General features: G+C 39.4%; 1 protein-coding gene across 1 annotated transcript; it reads right to left on the bottom strand.

The window, feature by feature from the left end:
• Positions 1-245: 245 nt before the first annotated feature.
• mrc1b (mannose receptor, C type 1b) lies at positions 246-16,163 on the bottom strand. Its single transcript, XM_084120900.1, has 31 exons — positions 15,759-16,163; positions 15,198-15,581; positions 14,449-14,625; positions 14,138-14,290; positions 13,931-14,044; positions 12,647-12,784; positions 10,119-10,298; positions 9,844-10,001; positions 9,606-9,722; positions 9,373-9,488; positions 8,958-9,106; positions 8,652-8,851; positions 8,423-8,544; positions 8,104-8,176; positions 7,849-8,002; positions 7,705-7,740; positions 7,431-7,597; positions 7,224-7,285; positions 7,025-7,125; positions 6,707-6,849; positions 6,293-6,395; positions 5,942-6,084; positions 5,755-5,799; positions 5,569-5,665; positions 5,234-5,463; positions 3,802-3,967; positions 2,643-2,798; positions 2,426-2,539; positions 2,084-2,272; positions 1,131-1,163; positions 246-915 (listed from the first exon to the last, which is right to left on the bottom strand). The coding sequence occupies exons 1-31, from the start codon at positions 15,820-15,822 to the stop codon at positions 701-703; spliced, it is 4,299 nt and encodes a 1,432-aa protein (XP_083977026.1). The 5' UTR covers positions 15,823-16,163; the 3' UTR covers positions 246-700.
• Between the last annotated feature and the right edge of the window lie 4,774 nt (positions 16,164-20,937).

The raw sequence follows: 20,937 nt of genomic DNA, 5'->3' as shown, positions 1-20,937 counted from the left end.
GTGCCATTGAATTCAAAGAGGGCATACATTTCTGAAACAAATTTTTTTAAAGTTTAGGTAATTTGTTTTCCAACACTGTCCTCATACTCCAAATACTGCCAAGTCAGCTGACCTTACGTTATCTTATCCTGTTTTTCTTTGACACTGCACCCCAAAAGATGACACACTATTTCCATACTAAAACCAATTTACACCCGGCAGTTGGAGTGTAACTGTGGTGGTTCGCTCAAAAACAGATATATATATTACAGTGTAAAATTTAAGTTTTATTTAGAGACAGTTCTTATTCAGTTTGAAAAACTTGTACAAAAGCCTTGAAGTAGCATCACAGGAAACTATACAGGACAATGGCAATGCCATATTAAATCAGTGGTTTCCTTTCATGTTGGTTGACTCTTTGAAATATTTGATTCTGATTAGTCATTTGCACCATTCTGCAGTCAGATTTGTTTTTGCATAATGACTGCTAAACTGTATAACTGACAACTGATTCCTACATAGCTGCGTTTTTTTCTGACATAAAATACTTTCTACCCAAATCAATATTTATTTGCTGAGTAGCCATGTCCGAAGCAGGATAAAGTACAGCCATTATTGCAAAATAAACCCGATGATCCCTGTTTATTTTATGATAATGATTGGCTGAGTGTACAGTATCTCTTACATATATACAAGTACTGGGACATCATAAAACACAGGTCTATTCAGTGATATCAATGTGGGCAAGCAATGTTTTGTTATCTTTACAATCTGAATGAGCAGCCTCTGTGTTATTATACATGGGATTTTCAAATGTAGGCAATGACAGTCTATTTGAACTTCTGTAGTAAACGTACGCTAGAGCTCCCAATATGCCGACCACTGCAATGCTCAAGAACACAGCCAAACCGGTTTTGACACTGTGAGGTTCAGGACCTGTGAAAACAGAGGAAAAAATTATAAGATAAACTATCTAGTCTGAAATTGTGATGTACACATTATATCAAACTACAATTTCACTATTTTACATATACTGTTAAACATCTGAGAGAGGTGTTCTTTTTTTTTTTCTTGACATAAAATGAGATTTTTTAATATTTCTTGACAGAAAATGCACAAGAAAAGGCATTATGAATAAATCATCATATTACCTGTATGTGAGGCCTCAGTGGTTGGATTCATTACTGCAGGAAAGAAAAGGATAAAGAGATAATGTAATAAAATGTTGGAGTTTTACTACATTTCCCTTTTACTCTAAACAATCATAATAAGCATATCTGTTCATAGGAATAAAATAGGAGACTAGAGCTAGCCGTCACGATTTGCTCAAGTGGCAAAAAAATTGTCTACTTTGTGAACTTCTGAATATACACATTCCTACATGTAATAGGCTATGGAACATTTCCACCTTTATTTTCCAGAGAAATATAAAGTGCCATTTTGTGACTGGAGCAGGTAATTCTGACAAAAACTGTCACAATATGTGGACATGTGGTTTATTGAAACTAATTTAAGAAAATAGATTTATGAAATATTAACATCTAAAGTAAAAGGAAAAATGGCATCTTCCACAACATACTTGAAATGTATTATAGTGTATTTAATGGCTTTTCAGGAAGATTAAAGCAGAAATATAATTATAAAATGAGAAATATCCAACCATTGTTTTGGCTAACAGAAATGATACAAATTCAGTAATTTGTGAATATAAAATTGTATCAAATGAAACTCCAAAAAAAAAAAAAAAAAACACCCTTGTATTTCTTATATCCTATAAGAACACAGCTTATCATTATTTACCTTTGTTGTATATTATACCTTTTGTCTTAAGGTGGTCGGGTTTTATTGTGTTACCTAACAGTCACTGCACAAATATGATGATCATTTATGGTAAATTTAGTTTGGAGGACTGAATTCACAAGAGACTTTTGAAACCAACATAATTAAGCACTGCTAGAGAAAAGCAATCATGCCATTGGATATTTGACTCAAAACATTAGTTACTTAGATACAGTACTGCATTTCTCTAAGTGACAACTACTCCTGTGTTACAACATGTAATGAAATATGCTATTGTGAAAATGTATTTATTTACAATACATACCTTTGGGGGTTTTGCAGATAAACGGTAAGACTGTGTAATCACAATGTCGTTTTTTCCATTTTTTAGATTTGGTACAGAATAATGCGCAGTCAGGATTCCAAGAATGATCTCCATAGTCGTCTTCATAATCGTTTTCAGATGCCCAGTTAGTGTAATCTACCACGCTGAAGTCTGACCATAACCAGTGTCCTGTGTAGTTAGATAATCCAGGGTGAGTTCATTTGTAACCAACCCTTTTAGACCCATGAGTTCATTCACTATTTGTGTGAAGTCTCTGGGGCACTGGAAAGGAGTTGAACAGAAGAGATTCCTTCATTTGAGAAGGTATATTTGGCACATTACCTTTCTGGGAGTGGAAAAGTCCAATCCAAAATTCTTTGTAGCTTTCAAGGAGCACGCTGTTGTCTTCTATGAACTTCTCTTCCTCTACATCCCTAATGCTGACAAGAGATGCTCCTGACGAGAAAGAAAAATGAAGTACAAGCTTTGTTACTTTTTTGTTCTTTGCACCTGTCATGTAATTGGGTAAACAGCTTTTAAAATCAATCTATAACCTTACCCCATGTCATACAGAGTCTAGCTGCTCTGCTCCATGGTTTGGTATCAGCCACAAAAGCATAGCAACTGTCTTTGAAAGGTATCCACCTTAAAGGACTGTCTTCATCCTCTTGTGGGCAATGCCCAGGTTGCTGAGCTGGAAGAGTTGGGGGAATGTCTGGGGAGAATGTCACATGGAAAAGTGTGCTTAAGAGAAAGTGATGGATTACTGTACAGCTGTTATAAGAAGCACTATCCATTCAGTGTGGCATGATTGGAGGGGCATTGTTCCAAGAGCACTGATGTACGGTGCTGTCACAGCCTGGAGCAGCTAAGCAGAGTTGAGGCAGGATCTAATCGCAGAAGTCACGTTTATTCACAATTTAATCAAAACAAGAAACACACAAGAGCACAGGAGAAACGCAGGAAAAAAATACAACCAACGATACACTAATGAGAACAGACAAAGAAACAACTGAAAATGAGGGCTATATAAACAGAAGAGAAAACAAGGAACAGGTGAAGTTAATCAATAAAAAAATAAGTAACTATGGAAACAAAGGGGACCTGACAAAATTGTGACAATCCAAAAAGATTCCACTGATCCTAGGCCAAAATCTGAAGTCTCTGACCGCTATATTGACATGTAGGGCGAAAGCCGATTAATGACCATTGCGATCAAATTTTACCTCTGAATTCTGGCACAGAATCATTCACTCATTAGTTCACACACTTAGTTTAGTTTTTAATAAACACCATATTTAATGCAAAAATCTGAATGGGTGTTTGAAAACATTTAAATACTGTTTGGATTCTTTTCTTCATGAAAAGTGGGTGTCATATACAGAAAAGCTTTGTGTACAGGGGTTGATGGAAACGGAGCTAATGTGCATTCTAAAAATATATATAATTCAGACAATAAGGTGTCCAGAATTATTCACAGTATTTTTAAGTGCCCACAATAACAATACCAAATATACACACAAACACAACTCAATTTAAATTGCTGAAACCTGTGCATTGCTCCCGGCTTTACAGCAAATAGAGAGAACAGAATTATTTTATTTTCAGATTCTAAATCTTGCCTCCAAGCACTGGAATCTTTTAAGACCGACCACCCAATTATTTGTTGACATAATAGCAAAACGCAATCGTCTAAAGGAAAAATATTTGAATCTCACCTGGTGATTGCTCACAGACACCGTAGAAGGTTTGATTGCAGACACTTGTTCTCCATTCTCCTTCTATTCCCATGTATGCACAAGGGCGGTTGGGCCGTGGTTCAGAAGGTGCCCATTTCTCCATTTTCATGAGCCAGTTATTCACCCATACAAAATATCCATTTGACTGTTAATGAATACAAATATATAATGAGTAGGTTGGAGTCATAAATATCACACATACAGAGTATGATAAATGGTTCACTTTTCATTTAATAAAACCTAACTTAGAAAAACAGACATGCCATTTACACACACATTTTACATATAGGGCCCTATCTTGCACCCAGCGCAATTGACTTTGTACACCGACGCATGTATCATTCCTATTTTGCACTCGCGCACAGCAGACGTTTCCCTCCACAGACGCACGTCGGTTAACTAAGAAATACACTTGCGCTCCCGGGGGCGGTTCAGTGCAAAGAGGAGGCGTGTTCCGGCGCAAACGTTCCCTGGTGCTATTTTGCAGGTTTAGAAAACAATTTCGCAGTTTAAACAAAAACAAAAAAAACAGTTTAAAGTCAGTGGCGCGTTGCGCATGTTATTCATATGCTATTTTAAGGGCCATAATCAATGTAGCGTGTGCACAACGCGCATACACTTTGATTCTCTCATCTACATACAGACGCAGCAGTTATCATTTTTGCAAATCATACATTATTACGATAGATAGATAGATAGATAGATAGATAGATAGATAGATAGATAGATAGATAGATAGATAGATAGATAGATAGATAGATAGATAGATAGACAGTTTATTATAAAAGCATTCATCTAGCTTACACATTTACCCAAATTATCATACGCCTGTTTAACCGAAGCTAATTTGGGTGTGTTTCTCCATCCCCAACATCCCTGACGAGAACGTCGGTCTACTCGGCTGTGAACCGCTCCTTGCAAATCCGCCGTTATAATAGGAATCCGCTATAGAACAAGCGCGCCCGCTCTTAAAGGGAATGAGAGATGACGCTCTGATTGGTTTATTTCACGTTACGCCCAAACCACACCTATGAATAATGAAGCTACTTCAGACCAACCCATTTTAGATTTGCGTCGGGCGCAAGAGTAATTTATCCAGCCGGTATAATAGCAACAGCGCCCAAGACCCGCCCACAAAGTTACTTGCGTTTTGCGCTTGATACTTGCGTTTCAGATCGTTAAAATAGGGCCCATTATGTTTGTTTATAATGACTTGCTTTTAAAATTTGTCCTTTTTGGAGCTTGACAGCCCCAGTAATCATTTACTTTCATTATATGGCTATGAGCAGCCTGAACATTATTTTTTGTGTACCACACAATGAAAAACCCATAAAGGTGTCTTTACATTTTTGGGTGAATATTTTACAAAATGTAACGCTATGATTTTCCCTTTCTCACTCCAGTGCAGTACCTGTGCACTGTTGAGACCAATCCACATGGGCTGTTGGGCTCTGAAGACCTGCAGCTCAAGGTAAGCTTGTGTTACCAAGTCCCGAATGCTGGCAAGATGAGCCCCATCCGCCTCACAGCGACGGTTTGCCTCACTCCATGTTAGGTTCTCTTGAATCACTTTGAAAGATGAATTTCCGAGCTTGACAAAGGTTTTCGGAAGTTCAGTTGGCACTGGGGCAATACCAGGATCTGAACATGTGAAAAAAGAGACGATGAAAACAAAAGTGGAATGGTAAAAGTCTGCAGAGGATCAAGCAATCTCTCTACAAGTCCTCAGTGTTTGGCTAAACTCACCAACATCACGACTGCAGATGAAACCGTGAGTAGAATTACAGTCAGTTGCTACCCACTTGCCAAAAGAGTCTGATCTCATGCCCATAACAGCACATTCCTGTTTGAAAAAGAAACACCGCTACTGAAGCCTTTGTTATCACAAAAAATAAAAAATACGATTTCGTTTTTGTCAGCTTATCACAGTACCTGTTCCTCTGAATAGTGATATTTTGACCAATAGTACGAATGCCACTGTAAGAGAAACAATACATGCATTTAAAAAAGAAAAAAACAATCCACAGTCACGCTAAAACATCTTCAGGTTAAATTTTACATTTATTAAGCTGCCTAAATTCATAATGTTCACTCATAAATGACGACAAAATGCACATACTCTATAGTTTTGAGGTTCCCCTTTGGCCCAGTCTGTGAATGCAACCGTACTCCCATCTGTCCACTTGAACCTCCCGTTTGCCAAATTGCTGAATCCAATCCAGAAGTCTGTGGTTTTATCTCTAATCATCATGGTTAAAAAGGCTGCAGCAGATGGATAAATATGATGTAATACGTTAAACACGCAATGATCATGATCAAGTCAATCAAAGTGCACTGCTACAAAAAAACAGCAAACATTTAGAGAATCAATACTTTAGAATAATGTCACATTTTCCATGCACAGAATATGACAAGATATTTATACATTCATCATTTTGAGCAGTGCTGAAATCTCTCACAGAGCTTTTACCTTGGTGTGTTCTACTCATAACAGATGACAGATCTCCACCAAGCTCTCTGCAGTATTCTCTTGCTTCTGTCCATGTTTTCATGTCTTCCTTCATGTTATAACACTATAATGTTTTATATAAATGACCATTATTTTATTTTCTTCTATCATTTATTGTCATGAATATGAATCAAGATATTTCACAAATATTGTACTGGAAAACATATTACAGCAGTGCAATTTTTTTAAACTTTTCATAAGCAAGGCTTTATTCCGTGTGAGATTTCATTGAGCTGATGCAGAACTGTTTAGACTGAAGTTACTAAAACTACATTAACACTGTAAAATGTTTAAATATAAAATGAAGGTTATAATTTACTTCTAATATATAGCATTACAATATTTGTTATCATTTTAGAATATGTTTATAATTACTTTTCCATCGAAGTTTTTCCACTCGGGAGCACAGCCTCCTTTTGGCTTTTGTGTAGGGGCCACCGTGGCATTAACTGGAGGAGACTGACTTCGCTTACAAAAAAAATTAAATTCATCACCACAGTTGACAGTTTCCCAGAGTCCTGTAACAGTCAAAATGTTTTTTTTTTTAATTGGTTTATTTAATGTACTGTATGAAATGCATCAACAGTGATTTAATCATACATAAAGAAACATTTCCTTCCCCAAATGTATCAGTGGTCAATAAAACATTCCACATATACCTAATGTCTTCATAGATCAGAAGATATGATGTACCTTGAGACGAGGTCATCTTCACACATCTTTCCTCATTGTTTTTAAAGGCCGGATGATTTGCTTCCCAAGCATGAAATACTACAGGGGAACCATCTATCCACCTTTACAGAGCAAACATTTATTTGTTTATTTGTTCTTTTCGTATATTTCGTATTGTTCACCTGTTTATATAGGACCCATTTACATTATTTAAACTTACTGGTAAGACCCATCCAGATCAACTGTCAAACCAATGATAAAATCACTGTGGAACCATTTACTCTGCAACAGGAAAAAAGCACAGCAGTTGTGAGGATGTCAGTAAATGAAATGCAATATAAAGCATACTCAAAATAACACACTGATACAAGTTTTGTGTGATATGCACCACAAATATGCTACTGAAAATGTCACTCAGCCATCATACCTTATGCCAGAGGAACAGCCGCTCTTCCTCATCATTGATAACCACAAGATCGCCATGTGATTTCTTGCAGAATGTCCGTGCATCGTGCACAGACATTGCTGAGTATTGAGACGCATAATACTGGTTACCTCTGAATTCAGTCCAGCCATCCTCTGTTTCATTATAAACTAAAATAAAAATAGATAAATGTTTTAAAATCAAGTTACTCATTTACCTAATCAATGTGGTCAAAATATAATGTTTGAGTCTGGAGTTCTTGAAGTAAAAGACTTACCTGGACTTGTAATATTTACTTCCTTTGGGGTCTTTCCTAAAGAGAAGGCACAGCAGTTAGCTGTCAATTAAACATAGAAAATATAATTTTCTTTCCAATCTAGTGATGGCAGAACTAGATTTTTGCCAGATTGGCATTTTGTACCTCTTCGAATCTGACAGAGCCAGTCCTTTTTGTCATGACAGTTCACGTCATTCCACATTCCTTCAGTCTCCCAGATTGAAACACTCATTTCAACACAATTTTCAATGTTGTTCAAATTGTTCGGTTCATCACTGGACCAGCTTTGATAGGATGACTAAAAGATAAAAAGATAAAAAAATAAAAAAATCGAAATGACATCAAATGCGAATTCTATCTAGCATTAATTGTCTTTTAACATATTTTTTGTGAACTCACCGAAGAACCATCACTCCAAACATAACCCACCGAGGGATCATACATTCTATAACCAATCCATGCTGGATACCCTCTAAAAGCAAAACCATGTAGTTTCTTTACTTTTTTGATCATACATTTATGTATTCATCTGTTTCAGTGATGAGACTTGCTACACAGCTGGCGATGAATATATATATATATATATATGTGTGTGTGTGTGTGTGCGTAGATTATATACATGCATTTATATGTATTCAGTACAGCCTGTTATAGATAATGTGATTTGAACAAGTTTTAAACAAGTTAGTCCATTTGCAAAAGGAATGATAGAGATTACCTTCCATGTTTCAAAGAAACATCAGAATCATGATGGACGCTCAGAAGATCACCACCAAGCTCTCGGCAGAAGTCAAGAGCTTCATCCCAAGTCTTCATTTGAAACGTTGGTACACTAAAAAACTGCGAAAAAGAGAAGGAAATAATGTTGTACAATCTGTCTATGATTTTGTTTAAATAGCAAATTTCTCCAAAATTCAACATGAAAATAGCTAAAAAGTCAATTTTACCTTGACACAAAAGTCTCTAGTCGCCATTGGCGTCCAGTCTTCAGAACAGCTCAGGGGAGGATGGGTTGACGGGGCTGGAGTAGTAACTAGTCCATCAGCTCTCTGCTTGCAGATGTATTTTTCCTTATTTGAGCAGCTGAGCACATCCCAAAGCCCAGCAATAATTCCAGTCGTAATGGCAACACAGCCTTGTTTTCTTCCTAAAAAAAAAAAAAGGAATTCTAAAATGAAATACTGTAATTATGCAAAATCAGAAACATTATCATTTCATTGACATCAAACATTTCATGTTTTTTGGCATAATACCTGGCATCCCAGCGTTGAAATGAGTAAATGGGACTCGCTTGGTGTTGGTCCATTCAAATGTGTGCAGATCCTTCTGATTAGACAATCCAGTCCAGAAGTACTTTTCTGGTCGTGCTCCCACTAGACTAACCAGAAATGCATTTTCTATGCTAATGGGGGAAAAAACGAGCAGATTAAGTATTAACTGCTCTTGATAGCTGTCCTAATTATATGGACTTTTATTATTTTATGAGGCAGAAGCTGACACTAAAATCTGTTCATAGATTTTAAAATATTATTTAGAACAACACATAATTATACATTTAGAAAAGTCATTTTATTTCAGAATTTGCTTAAAGGTTTTAGTTAATGTAGAGCAAATTCAGTGTCAGATGTAGAAAGGACAGAAAGCATGCAATTGAAGAAATGATCCAACCTGGAGGAAATATCAATCAGTTGAGACTCAGCTTTTTCACACATCTGTTTTGCTTCTTCAAAGGTCTTTGTCTCAGATCCTGCCATGTAGCAGTAGTACCCATACCTGGTCCAACCCTTTTCAAAAAATAAGACAATTGTCAGTAGGTACATTTCACCACCTGATGTCCAAGAACATAGAAGACAATTCTACATTTTTAGGTCATTTTCTCGTCATTATACAAATATACATACTGTTTTGCATCCTGGGCTTGTGACAACCGTGTCATTATTCGAGGCTTTAGAGCTGGCCTTCTTCTTGCAGATGAATCCATACTTGTTCTCACAAATATCATCGGCCCACTTTCCCTCCTAAAGTAGAAACAGTCATTATGCAAATGTTTAGTTTAGCAACAGATAATTCTACGAGAAAAACTATGCAACTAGAACTTAAGATCACTTCTCAAATAATTTTCGCATATGAAGTTCTTACCTCTCCTCTCATTAACACACAGTCCTCTGCATGAACAGCATTGTGACTCGGCTCCCCCACCTCCCATGAGGCAAACGGGACGCTAGACTGGTCACTCCACTCAAACAGCATCTGAGTTTTGCGATCATTGAAACCAGTCCACAGCTCGTCTGTCCTCACTGAGAATAGTGATGCAGATTATTATCTAGCAACCTTATATAGGGGTGACTTCTGTCTTTTCTACAACAACACTATTAAAAATGCATTCCAGTTAAAAGTCAATGATCAAAACTTACAGTATCCAAGCTGTGTGATGGCAAAGCTTTGCTCTTCTGTGTTGAGGATACTCAGCAGGTCTCCTCCTTCCCGCAGACATGCATCTCGCGCCTCCATCCATGTTCGCTTGTTGCGATGAAGCAGATAACAGTTGCCTGAATATGGAATCCAAGGGCTTTGGCAAAATCCAGTGTTAACCACTGTCCAAAAAAACAAAAACAAAGATAATCTATTATTAACACTAATATTGCTTCCATTATTCTATATAGATGAGGTTCCAAAACTATTTCATGTATCTTGAGAGGTTTAATCAATCTCATGATGTGCCAAGAACATTTTAAAGTGAAATACAGCATGAGATATAAATGCATTTAAAAACATTTTTATTTTACTTATCAAATTATTATAGCCTGTCCTGAAGTAGACTAATGAAGCAATGACATGCAGTCAAATGTATTGCTGCATCCCAATTCACCTACTTATACTATGCCCAAAAAGTATGTACTCTTTTTGGGTAGAAAAAGTACATACAGTACTTTTGAGTGTGTAGCAGAATAGTATGCAAGCTTTGAGGCATACTCCTTCATTATAATTGGGACTTTAATGGACTGCTCTGCCGCTTAGTTATGTGCACCCAGTCTCTGTTTAAACTGCCCTGTCACTGTTTTAACTGTGACAAGATGATTGACGGCAGTTTAAACAGTGACTGGGTGCACATAACTAAGTGGCAGAGCAGTCCATTAAAGTCCCAATTATAACGACACAGTTAAAATCCTCCACATCCATGAAGCAGCACTGCCAGTCATGGGTGTTTCATGTGGAGAACTCCTCATGTGTTTGCATAATGATGCATTTAAAAGTTAATGACCAAACGACCAAAATGACCAAATCTTTATAAATGTTCACAATGCTGTGTCAGATTAAATATAATGTGGATAACATCTTTTCGTCAGGTTAGATAATGATTATTAATCTCTCAAACCCTTTTATCTAAAGCGCTCGTCTAATGTTTTATTCGTGTTTGTAGTTCTATTTGAATCTGCGTGCAATGCGCAATGGGTTGTTGGGTAATATTAGCCATTAGAAAGTGCATGGGTCTTTGTATCCTAACTAGAAAAAAAATACACCATCTGGGTATCTATGAAATACTCATTTCAACATACTATGATTTGGGACACACTAACTTAGGACTTAATACTTTTTAGGACAGATAGTAGCATATACAAATTGGGACACAGCATATGAGAGACACTCCTGCATTTGTGGGCCTTTATCAGAGCCGCCTTAACCTAATGTTAGGCCCAGGGGCTGAGAGGTTTTGTAGGCCCCCCATCCCCTCGATTTACAGAGTCTCATTTTAAAAAAGTGTAATAGCCTATCTAGGTCATCTACATCACAAAATGCATTAGTTTCTTTCGAGACCTACAACAGTGAGTTTTTTTATATTGTTTTTAATTTTAATATTGTTATTAACATATCACTGAGCACACAAACACAAGAAACTTTACACACTGCAACTAAATTTCAACTTTATGCAAATGAGAAGCGATTTTCGCGAGCGACAACCAATAGGAAAGAAGCCTTTCAATGGAGCTCAGCTCCCGTCACCGTCTCGAGTGCAGTGCAGGCAAGACAGAAGAGTTCAAGGGCGATTTCACTGTTTTATATGATTTGACTGTAACTAACCACAAACATGGATATAATAAAATGATGCATGGAAAATAAACTTTCGACAGTCTCAGTGAGTTTAATTCATACATTTATAGTTCGAGTGTTGTAGTTTTATGATGCAAGTTTAGCACTGCTGCAGTTCATTTTACAGTTTCCCCTGCATTATGTTGACTATTAGGGACAAGAAAATTGATTATTTATCAAATTCGGATGACGTTTTAATAATTTATGACAGTATGAGTGAGTTTAATTTGTAGATTGATCCACTGAACACTGCTGTGTGGTAATATAAAAACACTCCCAACAGCATACTGTTTCTTTTGAGCCTAATTCCTAGTCAAATTAAAATGATATAGTTGTATAATATCACTTGTAATGGTGTTTTGAATAGATGTGGCCAGACGAGCAGTCTAAACGCCTCATTCGCGCCGCGGGACCTCTAGACGCGCATAAACGCGTCTTTGCATTGACTTAACATTGAAATCACTCGCGCCAGATGCTCTATTCGCGTTTGGTGTGAACGCACCATAACAATAACATTAGAGCGACAGCACTACCAACGCCCACAAGCGACTAGCGACAAAATCTGACAAGTTAAAACAATATGACCTTTTCAGCTCATCATGAACCTGAACATGGGAGGCCCCTGAACTTGGGAGGCCCCTGGGCTTCAGCCCAGGTAAGCCCGTGCATTAATGCGGCCTTGGCCTTTATGAATAAATCTTTAAAAGAAAGACACATAAAAATCATTTGTTTGTCCATCGCACTACACAGATCACGCTATATGTTTGTTTCTGCGTGAACAGCACCATTCTTGACACTGCGGTTTAAGAATCGCTGCTTGCTTTATGGAATAAAAAGTGGTTGGAAAGCCTACCTGGTGGAATAGTAGGAACAGAATGGCCTTTTTGGCAGATGTACCCGTGTTTTTCCGAACAAGGGTTGTTTGACCATTCAGAACCAACACCGTTTTTCAGGACACCACAACTGTAGCCTGGTTGTGTGGTTGGGAATCCTTCAACAAAGACAGATTATCATTTCACTCCATTAATATGCTCAGTTAGCTAGTGAAAGCTGGTTTTGTTTTGTTCGTTCAACTATTCAGCACAGGCCAAAAACATCTAGGGCCCTATTTTAACGATCTGAAACGCAAGTGTCAAAGCGCAAAGCGCAAGTAACTTTGTGGGCGGGTCTTGGCGCTGTTGCTAGTTTCCCGGCGGGATAAATGACTCTTGCGCCAGGCGCAAATCTAAAATGGGTTGGTCTGAAGCAGCTTCATTATTCATAGGTGTGGTTTGGGCGTAACGTGAAATAAACCAATCAGAGCGTCATCTCACATTCCCTTTAAGAGCAGGCGCGTTTGTTCTAAAGCGGATTCCTATTATAACGGCGGATTTGCCAGGCGCGCGCCAGGAGCGGTTCACAGCCGAGGAGAGCAACGCTCTCGTCAGGGAGGTTGGGGATGGAGAAACCCACCCAAATTAACTTCGGTTAAAAAGGCGTATGATAATTTGGGTAAATGTGTAAGCTAGATGTATGCTTTTATAATAAATTGTCTACCTATCTATCTATCTATCTATCTATCTATCTATCTATCTATCTATCGTAATAATGTATGATTTGCAAAAATGAAAACTGCTGCTTCTGTGTAGATGAGAGAATCAAAGTGTATGCGCGTTGTGCACACGCTTCATTGATTATGGCCAAGCATGCGCCCTTAAAATAGCATATGAATAACATTCGCAACGCGCCACTGACTTTAAACTATTTTTTCCTGGTTAGTGGCGCAATTGTTTTCTAAACCTGCAAAATAGCATGAAGGAACGTTTGCGCCGGAACACGCCTCCTTTTTTGCGCTGAACCGCCCAATGAGCGCAAGTTCATTCCCTAGTTTAGCGACGTGCTTCTGTGGAGGGAAAAACGCGCTTTGCGCGGGTGCAAAATAGGAATGATACATGCGTCGGTGTACAAAGTCAATTGCGCTGGGTGCAAGATAGGGCCCCTAGTATATGAGGAATCAAGAAGGCATAGTGAACTTTTTTAAATTCATGCAACATTTTTATTTATCAAAATACATATTTGTTGTTATCTGTTTGTTTGTTCCCCAGGAATCAACAGGGATTCAACAAGACTGAATCCTTTGATTGAAAGAGAGTCTTACCACTGAGCCATTTCAGATAACGTAAAGGTTGTCCATTGGTCCACTGCCATCCACTGGACACATCTAATTTGTTTAGTCCTGTCCATAGTGAGACTTGTGTCTTCTGAACCATTCCTAGACAAAGCGAGAATGAACACCATTAGTATTCCATTAGTGCATGTAATGATGAACAGGTCTATTTAGACTATTTCTTTGATGGGACTGTACCTGCTATAAAGCTGTGTTCATGAGGTTCAGAGACACTCAGCAGCTCTGCACCTTGCTGCTGGCAGCTCTTTCTAGCCTGGTACCATGTCAGGGCCGACTTATCATTCACTTGGTAATAGACATTTGTCAGAGGATGTTTGGACCACAATGTACCTGCAAATAACATAACTACCCATCAATAAATGCAAGCCAATGTTTTATTGTTAGAATATATATATATTTAGTTTAGTTTTTGATGGTGGACAGGTAACAACTGCAGTCTTAATGATTTATTAATTATTGTGCAGGTAACACTTGAAACATAAACCTACTTTCATGTGTTGGGCAGTAGCCCCACAGCTGGTTAACACTGTAGTCAGCATCAATGGAACACCATAGACGTTGATGCTGCTCATCAACTTTGGTACAGTCTGCATACCATTTTTTCTCATAAAGAAAAGGAAAGTGACATGGCCGCCCAAATGCATTTCCATCAATGGTATATATTTCTGTTAAAATAATGTAAGAGTTGATCAGTAGTTTACACCATGTTTTATAGTGCTGGTGAAAAAAAACATTGAATTCGCAATAAAAATGATTAACTAATTTTAAGCAAATATATAACTTTATTTAAATCATTCAGTTAAATATTAAATAACATAGGTTGATAAAATAAGATTGGCAAAATGCAATTGAATTGATGCTTTTTGCATAACAAGGTACATTATCCTGCTTATTACAAGGCTACTTACCACATAGAACTGTTGGAAAAATTGTGAAAGACAAACAAGCTTGACTGTCTCATTAAAGGGAGAAGCAACTAGAGTCTTCACCCAGTTAGGATTCTTATTTTTTTAGAAGTGATAATAATGGTGATTTGAATAAATGAAATTTATCTAGCAAAATATTAGTTAGGAGGAACACATACTAATAAGGACAAAAAAGGTTGGGAATTATTGTTCTATTTCACAGCATGCAGTATTTTGATCCCTGAGGGAATAGCACACATTTGCATAGAAAGGAAAACAGCATTGTCACTTTATGACAATAATGTTCAATAGAGACACATAGAGGCACATACCTTCATAAGGCAGAGAGCAAATGCTGTTCAGTGTTCCATGAATTGTCCATTTGCTCTTTATTCCAGTGTCTGCAGAGATCACTGGCACACCGTTGTCATTTACAGCCAGGTACAGAGACTCATTCTTTAGGCGAAGCAACGTATCACCGTGGCATTCCCACTTCTGCAAATTACTGTCATCTTCACATTTCAGCCACTGCAATGTTTTGCCCACTGCTTTACTTCCTACTCCAAGGCATTTCTTTGTGTAAGTGTTCAAAATGCGATTCTTTGAAGTCCAACGGAACTGTTGTTGGATACTGAATGGGTCACAGGTGGTAAGTCGTTCCAGGAAGCTTGCCATGCATTTGTTATAATCCACATTATATATTAAAAAGTTTCCTCCTGCACAAAAATAGGTTGAGATGATGCAGTGTTGAGCAATTCACACTTAGTTAAGCATAAATGAAAAATAAAAAATAAGTGTAAGTGGCTTTTTTCACAATACTTTTTGCAACAAGAAAAAGAATGATTATTATTGTCGTAAATTTTTTCAGTTTGATTATAGAAAACAATACATACCTGACTGTGCAAAGCAGTTTGATAGCTCTAATACAAGCAAAATAACTACTGTTATTGTTTTCATCTTGATCCAAAATATATTCTGTGCTGCTCATGTGTTCATTCCAGTGTCATTCTCTGTCTTTGGCTGAGCTTCTGCAGTCTCAGATTTGCTCATGTAGACCTGCCCTTTAAATGGGTCCGATTGTTCCAATCAGAATTACATCCTGTCACGTCTCTTTCTTCAGAACTGTTGAAACACTAATGTCACAAGGCTTCTTTGGAAAACAGAAGGAATCTTTTTAATTATCGAAAATGATCTTAGTCAGTTTGATTTTGGTAAGTTTTGGTTTGGGTATTTGAGGAACATTCACTACATAATTCACTACAGAACATCTAGAAGAAGTCAAACCTATCACTCCTAAATCATTGAGACATTCCCTCTTCCCAGCAATGGTTCTGCCCTGTCAGCATACACAACAAATTACAATAGAGGTAAAAAAAACACATTTACACTTAAAATTTATGATCTGAATGTTCCCCTTTCCTGTTATGCCTTGTACTCATGATCCTGCGCATCCTGTGCAAAAACTTGTGATGACAGCAATTTACCACATAAGAAAATGTTGTTCTGCTTGTAGGCATACAGTATATGTTAACAACATTTACTGCAGTCTCATAAGAACTGTCACTGTCTGTGACCCCACCTGTTAGGCTACTTTATAAATAATAAATCTATATAAAAATATATTTTTCACAGATTTGCCTCCCATCAATCATTATTTTGCATACATTTATACTTAACCCTTTATGACATCAGTATCTTTCATGAGAACTGGCTGTCCTATGCCTGTGAGCACATCACTCCTGAAATGGAGCCTTCCAAATTCCATGCCTTGAAACTGTCGGAAAACACACTCCCCACCAACCCTACACCTGCTACAGACACAGAAAGATCTCAGACACAAAGATATTAATTTATAGAAGAAAACTACTCAGAACAGTGTGATAAATCTGGATACTTAAGTATACTCTTAAAATATATGCATTTTATAATAAAACATTAAATCTAGTGGAATTTATTTGAAAGAAATATGGCACACACAAACACACTTTTCAAGTCTCCTGTCTGTCTACATTGGTTCTAGTCTGAATTTATAGTTCTGTTAACCTTTAGGCCTAAGCTAAAGTAAAAATAAATGTCCAGTTGAGGGTCTTGTGTGAGCTGGTCCAAGCTGTAGTGTAAAAGTTTGTGATGTTTAAAACACTGGTGTTATAAAATTAGGTGCAAAATTTGAAGGGGGTCTCAAATTTTGTAAAAAAAAATAATAATAATAAAAAAGACAATATTTTATTGTCACCAGTGTCATAGTTAAAACTATGACGAAAAATGTACTGACCTTTTTACCTTACCCCTGACTAAGACAAGACGATGAACACCCAGTGACTATATCAACACGTGCAATATCGTTGACAAAAAAAAAAAGACGAGACTGAAATGAGTTTTTTTAAAAATAAAAACTTGACCAAAACCACTTATTTTTGTCGAATAAAGGGGGAGACAACACATTACAGACCAGACGAGCAACAGTTTTTACGAGCGTTCATGCTTACGGTTGCCAGATTTCAATAATTTAAACCCCAGTCAGAGCTTTTCTGTTAAAAGAGCACGTTTTCTACCGGTCTTTTCAATAGTATCTGGCAACCATGCGCGCGCCCGCTTTCTACACTGCTGAAGAAGCGCGGGTGATTTGAAAACACAGACAAACTGGAGTTCCGCGATCTTCATTTGAGATTTTCTACTTAAATTAAAGTGTCATTCTGTCGGTCTGTGTTCTGTCACGAGCCGCTTGCGCTGTTTATGCGACCAAAATGCAGGCTGATATTGTCACGATCGGTCATACTGCAGGCTGTCATTTGCAAGTGCACTGATTGCGTGCCAGTCTCCGATATTTATTCAGTTGATTGCTCTTGTAAGTGCTCCAGATTGGTGCCAATTATTGTCATGTCTGCATTGTAATGCACAACTTTGCCTGTCCTTGTTATAAAACAACGTGCATCCAAACAACTTTAGCCAATGCAACCTCCTATGTCAGTGTTGCTTTACGAATACTATAGCATATCGGATTATCAAAATTTGTTAAGTGTGTGTATTGTCATGTAGGCTATAGACTGAATGCTTGCATCCATTAAATATTGTAACGTAGGCCTACTGCATATTGAGAAAATTTAGATCGGTATTGCGCAACAATCGGGAAAGGTAATGTGGCAAATAGGTAGGCTAAATAAGAGTAGAAGGAAACGCGGGATGCCTGTCAATTTGATCATGTGCATCAGTCGGAGTGTCTGGTAGCTGTAAAGGCAGGTGAAAAGTGTTTGGTTAATGGTGAATATCCTATTGTGCGTACCGTTCTGGCTCCTGCTGGCTACAGGGGTCGTGAGGCACATATCCGTGACTGGTCGAGTGGCAGGCGCACATATCCGTGACTGGTCGAGTGGCAGGCGCACATATCCGTGACTGGTCGAGTGGCAGGTGCGTATAACGGTGACTGGTCGAGTGGCAGGTGCGTATAACGGTGACTGGTCGAGTGGCAGGCGCGTATATCCGTGACTGGTCGAGTGGCAGGCGCGTATATCCGTGACTGGTCGGCGCGTATATCCGTGACTGGTCGAGTGGCAGGCGCATATATCCTTGACTGGTCGAGTGGCAGGCGCGTATATCCGTGACTGGTCGAGTGGCAGGTGCGTATAACGGTGACTGGTCGAGTGGCAGGCGCGTATATCCGTGACTGATCGAATGGCAGGCGCGTATATCCGTGACTGGTCGAGTGGCAGGCGCGTATAACGGTGACTGGTCGAGTGGCAGGCGCATATATCCGTGACTGGTCGAGTGGCAGGCGCACATATCCGTGACTGGTCGAGTGGCAGGTGCATATCCGTGACCGGTCGAGTGGCAGGCGCGTATATCCGTGACCGGTCGAGTGGCAGGTGCGTATAACGGTGACTGGTCGAGTGGCAGGCGCATATATCCGTGACTGGTCGAGTGGCAGGCGCACATATCCGTGACTGGTCGAGTAGCAGGTGCGTATAACGGTGACTGGTCGAGTGGCAGGCGCATATATCCGTGACTGGTCGAGTGGCAGGCGCGTATATCCGTGACTGGTCGAGTGGCAGGCGCGTATATCCTTGACTGGTCGAGTGGCAGGCGCATATCCGTGACCGGTCGAGTGGCAGGCGCGTATATCCGTGACCGGTCGAGTGGCAGGTGCGTATAACGGTGACTGGTCGAGTGGCAGGCGCATATATCCGTGACTGGTCGAGTGGCAGGCGCACATATCCGTGACTGGTCGAGTGGCAGGTGCGTATAACGGTGACTGGTCGAGTGGCAGGCGCATATCCGTGACTGGTCGAGTGGCAGGCGTGTATATCCGTGACTGGTCGAGTGGCAGGTGCGTATAACGGTGACTGGTCGAGTGGCAGGCGCGTATATCCGTGACTGGTCGAATGGCAGGCGCGTATATCCGTGACCGGTCGAGTGGCAGGTGCGTATAACGGTGACTGGTCGAGTGGCAGGCGCATATATCCGTGACTGGTCGAGTGGCAGGCGCACATATCCGTGACTGGTCGAGTAGCAGGTGCGTATAACGGTGACTGGTCGAGTGGCAGGCGCATATATCCGTGACTGGTCGAGTGGCAGGCGCGTATATCCGTGACTGGTCGAGTGGCAGGCGCGTATATCCTTGACTGGTCGAGTGGCAGGCGCATATCCGTGACCGGTCGAGTGGCAGGCGCGTATATCCGTGACCGGTCGAGTGGCAGGTGCGTATAACGGTGACTGGTCGAGTGGCAGGCGCATATATCCGTGACTGGTCGAGTGGCAGGCGCACATATCCGTGACTGGTCGAGTGGCAGGTGCGTATAACGGTGACTGGTCGAGTGGCAGGCGCATATCCGTGACTGGTCGAGTGGCAGGCGTGTATATCCGTGACTGGTCGAGTGGCAGGTGCGTATAACGGTGACTGGTCGAGTGGCAGGCGCGTATATCCGTGACTGGTCGAATGGCAGGCGCGTATATCCGTGACTGGTCGAGTGGCAGGCGCGTATAACGGTGACTGGTCGAGTGGCAGGCGCATATATCCATGACTGGTCGAGTGGCAGGCGCGTATAACCGTGACTGGTTAAGTGGCAGGCGCCTATAACGGTGACGGGTCAAATGGTAGGTAGCTGCCCCTAGCGGTGACGGGTCGAGTGACAGGTCGAGCGGCAGCTCCCCCTGTCACGCAAAGATTTTAGCCTATTTTCTGTGCAGCTGCACATCCCAAAGCTCAGCAACAATTCCAGTCTTCAGACGTTTTATTTATTTACGAACAAGCAAAAAACAAAACAAAAAAACAATTTAATTCATTACTCAGTCCTTCTTATAGCACAATACAGTTCTTGGCATCCCAGAATGGTGTTTAGTGTTGGTCCATTCAAAAGTGGCAGATCCTGACATTAGATTAGAAAAATAGGTTCAGATGCTTGTTTACCATAAATGAAAAAGTATGCTCAAAATTACAGCATACAGTGTTAAATGCAAGTGCTTCTAGAAATTATAAAGAACATTTTTAGTACCAATTATAGTCCAGAAACTCATTATGGTACAATATGTATATTGTATATGCAAGCAAGATTTCGTCATGTCCTTGAAATGATTTTCTAATTGCAGTTCTCTCTTTTTTGCCATCTTTGTTGTTTTTCCTGATCACGTCATATAGGTCAAAGTGATAGTCAGCCTTTGTGGATCCTTGTGTTTGGATTTGTGGAGTTGACTCATAAAGTGTAAGGAGGGTTTCACTTCCTTTTCGCCTGTTGTTACATAATCATTCATTTCCCTCTCTTGCTTTCCACAGTGATTCCAAATGCATCTGTTTTGATGTCTTCTGTGCTGAGTTTGCAGGGTGGGGACAGTCAGAGGACAGTCAGAGGACAGTGAGTAAGAAAAGAAGTGGGAGACCTGTCTGAATACTGGCATCTATGTTTAGTGCATTGCAAAATGTCAGAAGGAGGTATATTGGCAAATTGTTGTGAACTTTACAATAAGGCACTTCAAAAGAGACATACTAACTCTATTTCTTGTGCATGATTTGCATTCCAGGATCTGAGTTAATTTAGCATGATTAAGGAAGTAAATTACAACGTGTACTGTTTTTACCTATTT

This window comes from Abramis brama (genome assembly GCF_963993115.1).
Source record: "Abramis brama genome assembly, chromosome: 7".
Lineage (NCBI taxonomy): Eukaryota > Metazoa > Chordata > Actinopteri > Cypriniformes > Leuciscidae > Abramis > Abramis brama.
This window is presented reverse-complemented; position numbering and strand designations above follow the sequence as displayed.